At 40.0% G+C, this 5423-nt stretch overlaps 1 protein-coding gene across 3 annotated transcripts in view; it reads right to left on the bottom strand.

The window, feature by feature from the left end:
- Positions 1 to 1162: 1162 nt before the first annotated feature.
- The window catches only part of LOC138059513 (cochlin-like), an 18092-nt gene continuing 13831 nt past the window's right edge, over positions 1163 to 5423 (bottom strand). For all 3 annotated transcript variants that reach the window (XM_068905161.1, XM_068905160.1, XM_068905162.1), the window contains 2 exons: positions 4551 to 4901; positions 1163 to 2245 (listed from right to left, as the gene is read on the bottom strand). In XM_068905161.1, the coding sequence (XP_068761262.1) occupies positions 1983 to 2245; positions 4551 to 4901 (614 nt within the window). In that variant the 3' untranslated portion in view covers positions 1163 to 1982. The remainder of the gene's footprint in view (positions 2246 to 4550; positions 4902 to 5423) is intronic.

Raw genomic sequence — 5423 nt, 5'->3', positions numbered from 1 at the left:
TTAACTAATTTGTGTTGTATCATGCTTGTTAAATCTCCAATGAAAAAGTGGCTTTTTTCGGCGTTTTGATCGAATGAATTGAAAAAAGCCTTCATTTAAGTTCTAAGCTAAGAGGTTTTTTGGGTCGTGTGAACAGTGGTGGGCATGAAAGAATATGAACTTGAGCGGTCACAATTTTAGGATTCTTGCTGTAAATTACTCTGAATTAACAGTATGACTTTCCTGTGAAAAGTACTTACCTGGCTGGTGGATTTGATGGACTTTGGGCGCAGATTGAGGCCGCCTTTTTGTCTTCAGTTTTACGCTCTGTTCCTTGGGACACCTTCCCAATCACTGGTAGACTCCACTTACGTTTTGCCGTTTTCACCTTAGAAAAAAGGTTTCACGAAATAATTCTATTTTGTGCAATATCAAAGAAATTTAATTCTATTATGCAAAAAATAATGGGAGCAATAATCTGGACTGAGTTCAAGACTTACCATCTTTCTTCCCTTTGGCCTGCAAATTTTAAAGATGTTTGTATTGCAATCGTAACCAACTGCAGCAGAAATATCAAAGGGTGTTGGAAGAAAATCTTGGTAACAGAGTTTTTGGAGCTCGTACACGTCAGTTGTGGAGTAGGATCGCTTATGTGGTAAAGGCGCCATTTTTAATGAGTGATCAATCTGTCAATTTAAAATGGCCGATATATGTGTTACGTATTGAACGCGTAGCAGGTAATATACGCAAACAAACGGAAATTATTTATGGCGTCTGTCGAAAAAATCTGTTTGATTCTCTTCAACACCAACCATGTTTCTTTAACGGAATTCGTGGGTAACTTTTCGGTTCTTATAAAATATTATGATTTAACATCGTTTACCTGATAAAAACGGTATTTCAGTGTTTCTTTGTTTTACTGAACGCTCTGCTTATTTTCCTCGACCATAAACCTAACAAAACGTCGAAATGCCACGTCATCAAATGAATTTGAAGTCACAATTATAATGCGTCAATCGCTCTAGTAATTCGTTGTAGGGCAGAGAATTGTGCGCGTGCTGAGGAAACTCTTGTCATAGGAATTGTTAAAACTCGTGCGACGTGCATTTTCGATCATGAGCGAAGCTCGCGCCAAGTATATTTAATATCCAATCGTGAGCCAATACAATATTCAAAGACAGAATTTTTGGCAAATAACTTTTTTAATTATTTAGTGTTACAATACTCTACAATAACTTGTATTTGAAATATTTAACAACTTCACAGCAGTGCTCGAGATATCTTCCGAAATACTTTTTTTTTCATAAATAAATCGATTTAGGTAATTACACACTTTTAACATAATTGCTTGTAAGTTCCTGTTTCATAAAGTTTGTGTTTCACAATCACAAAAACCTACAGTAAGCAATAACTCTACAAAAGTACACATTTGCGTCCGGGGCCGTTATTGAGGTAATCAAGGTATAAACACTCAAAAGATGCGAGGTCTGAAAGACCCAGGAGTCTGAAAATTGTGCTTAGAGGGAGAGAAAGAGTGTATAAGGTTATATCACGGAGAAACGACTATCCCTTCTTCTGCTTGTCCTTGTTGGTAAATTTGGTCCCAGGTATTTAAAACGCAATCAGTTTTTAAAAGAAGTATGGTTTAATTCGCTTTACAAAGCCAATTGTATCTGACATCTGGATCCGATGAAGCAATTTTTCTCTTAATGTACAGGAGTTCGACGTCACTCCTGGTGAAACATTGATATGTTTTGTAAACGGTAGCTATAAGGAATGATTTCAGTCTTAGTGATCTCACGTGGAGATTGAATGTTAGCCATTATTCGAAATAATTAAATAAGAAGAACAATAATAATAATAATAATAATAATAATAATAATAATAATAATAATTGAGTTTGAACATACGCAAAAAATAATCAACCAATAAGGACAGATTTTTTTCATCAACTGAGAAAAATCATATGTAGTCGAGACCGGTTTGATGCAGTGTGTCACGATTCATGCTTTACAAATTTGTTTTGCAAAGTGTTCTACCTGCTCTTTGCTAAATGGCTTTGTTGGAAAATGCATGAAAAGTTGATGTGTTTTGCGTGGCTTACTGGCTAACTCGTCGAGTTCCGCTTTGTTGACACGACCAGAAATACCAACGGAAAATAACTGGACACCTAGTTTGTCGTGCAGTGCTGCAGCATTATCCCTGGTAAACTCCACTCCTCGAGTGCTGTATCCGTCGGTGAGAAACACTGCCACTCGCTTCACACCTAGGCAAATTTCCCACACAGTTAGTACATGTCTCTAGAGGTGTAAAGGGAGACTAGTTATTAAACTATACCAAATGATATTGGGCGTCTTGCAACGCTAGATAAATCGTGTGAAGGAGGGGGTGGGGGAAAGGCGGGAAAAGGCAGGGAAAATAAGCCATCTTTCTGCTATTTACTCAAGGACCTGGACTGTAAATTGCAGTGAGGTCGTTGGTAACCGTGTATTGATTAATAACCTCACTGCTCAGTTTACCATTCAAAATGTCAGTGTGATTTTATGTCAGGTAATATGTATATACATAAGACAATATAATTCGTTCGTACCAAAGCAAGCTCATAAACAACCTCATTTTTTATTTATACGACAGGTACCTCAGCTACAACTGTGAAATAGTCTATTACCCAAATCTTTCCCTTGTAACAGACCTGTATAGTCTGCATACACAGTAAAAGGACTTGAATGAGTCCGTGAACAAAATCCTAGGCCTAACTCTGCATTGAAAAAGTAAAAAAATTTAAACAATGTGCGGACTTATGTAAGGAATTATGGGACATCATCACCGCCATATTGGTGGACAAAAACAAAGCTCTGTCATTAGCTTCTTTTGTTTGTCCACAAGAGGCCGTACATTTTTTCTATTGTCACTGGTTTCTCTAGAGGTTGGTTGAAAGCGTTCAGCAAAATGAAGTCAATTTTAAAAGACCTTGTTTACATCAAATGGCAAACTAGCTTGGGTTGAGTTCTTGACCATGGTTTCGTAGCATAAACTACTTCCTAGTGTAACACTCAATGGGCCTCATTCGCGCGGTGGCTATATTAGCCATGTACAATAGATTTCGTACGCCGAGAATCGAGTTTAAATGTTCTGGAACGAGTTTCGGTGGGGCAAAACAAACGTTTTCAACACCTCGCGACTCAACATGGCCGCCGCGTGAATAAGGCCCATTTTAGACCCACGCAGCACAGGGCCAGCACGTAGTATGCAAGGAGCGATAGCACAAAGAATACCGTTTGCACTCCGTTGGCGAGTGCAATTTGAAAACTTTCAGAACACCACAAGTGACCATAAATCAAGAAATGAATGAGCAAGTTCACATGTATTACACACTCATCAGAATGGGCCTTACCCATATGACGGCATATGCTCAAAAATTGACCACCAAGCCCCGTTTCACATTCACATCATCTGGACAAACAAACGTTTGCACGTGGGTTTTCTTTTGCAAATTTGCTCCTTTGGGATTTAGCTCATGCTAAAATTTACAAGCTTGAATTTCGAATTCGTGACTTTGTGGTGAAATCAGCTACAATCCTGGTCAAACGACTTTGGGACACTTGTCAAATTTGGCCGAAAACTAGAGAATTTACTATTCATGCTTCCATCGTTATATAAGCAACGCGTGCTCTTCTTCCGCTGCCTTTTTCGCTTCCTCCCTTCCCCCCAGATAATGTTGAAACATTCATGCGATCGATGAATTACTCTCGACTTCGGACACCGGACAACGTTGTAATGGGGGGGGGGGGGGGGGGGGGGGGGGTAAAGGTAAGGTAAAGTCTGCTTTCGAATCAGTGGCCCAACCTGCCGGAGCCTATTCCCGGTTTCCGTAGCATGAAGCGACTAGGAGTATTTCTACTCCCCCTGGATGGGATGCTTGTCCATCGCAGGGCTACCCCCAGCATTAAATTCGCCGGTACCCATTTATACACCTGGGTGGAGAGAGGCACCGTGAGAGTAAAGTGTCTTGCCCAAGAACACAGTCGAGCGCACTAACCATGAGACCAACGCGCCTCCCACAATATGGGGGGAGGGAAGGGCGAAAGCGGGAATTGTCTCAACTTTTTTGATCAGGATTGTAGTCAGACGTCATCACAATTAAGGGCTATTACTCTATCGCTGCGTTCCACAGCATCTTCCGTATTGCACTCTATAACCTATTTATGCAATAATCACAAACACGATATTCTGTTGACTATATAATAAATATTTTATTCTATATAATAAAGAGAATATCACGTTTCTGATTTGTCAATGACGATTGAATAAATAGGTTATAGTGCAATACCGAAGTTGCCATGGAAACACAGAGATGGAGTTATTTTATTGAGTATATAATAAACGGGAATCTGTATAAACTTGCTCGCCTAAGGCTCGTGCAATTTTGAAAAGCTTCAAAATATCACTGATGTCCTATACTTATTCACTGTTGTACGAACATCAATTATTATCAATCTTGTAAATGTATAAGTAAACAAATTTGTTATGATAGATTTTGACGTAATCTCTGAATAATGTGCAAAACGTACCCTTGTTGGTGACTCTTGCTCCATTTTCGGTATTGAAAAGTGAGAACTTTACGACATCAAATCCCAAATCGAGTCTGCTTGCCGCTCCCTCATAGCGAAGTTCACCTATCGCCTTACTTACAAGTTCCTCAGATACATCGTTTTGAAACGTTCTCGTGGTACGAGTGTACTGGCTGAATGCTGCAAGGGCCACGTTTGTCTTCTCTTTTGAAATTTCAAAGTGTTTAATAAGATCTGAGGCAAATTTCTTCTCCAGTATAAACTGCTTTCGTGTTATACTGCCTGAACTGTCCAAAAGGATAACCATGTCCATGCTCTTGTGACACTTGAATTGTGCTTCCTTCAAGGAAACTGCAAGAAGTGATCAGAGAAAATGTGTTACTAAATATTTCGGTACGACTGAGTGATTATTTTTGCCATCTTTTCTTAAATCTGATTCGCTTAACCTTCCGGCTAATCCTTGGCGTCAGCGCGATCGTCTGATTTGTAAATTAGCTGCTAACGGATTCTTGAGGTGGTTGGTCGATTTTCTCATTATTTCTTGAAGCCTTCTTTGATTACAACAATATATAGCGACTCATCAGACTAAAGAAATCAATGGATGCCTTCCCTTTCTGCCGGTCTGTGGCATGGATCAAAGGAAGATGAATTGTAGCCTGGTTTCCATATGATCGTCCGGATCGTCCCGATCGTCGCCCCAGTCGTTTCAACAAATTTCGGGACGATTGGGACGATCGCTGGTTTCCATAAAATCGTCTCGATCGCCTCAGTCTGGATGCACGTGGTTGACCGCAATATTCCCTGGTCCCGGTCACGGAATCGCGAACGAAATGGCGGATGTCAATCGGAGCATCGAGACTCTTCATGTTTGTC

The sequence above is a fragment of the Montipora capricornis genome, chromosome 8 (genome assembly GCF_036669925.1).
Source record: "Montipora capricornis isolate CH-2021 chromosome 8, ASM3666992v2, whole genome shotgun sequence".
In the NCBI taxonomy this organism is placed as follows: domain Eukaryota; kingdom Metazoa; phylum Cnidaria; class Anthozoa; order Scleractinia; family Acroporidae; genus Montipora; species Montipora capricornis.
This window is presented reverse-complemented; position numbering and strand designations above follow the sequence as displayed.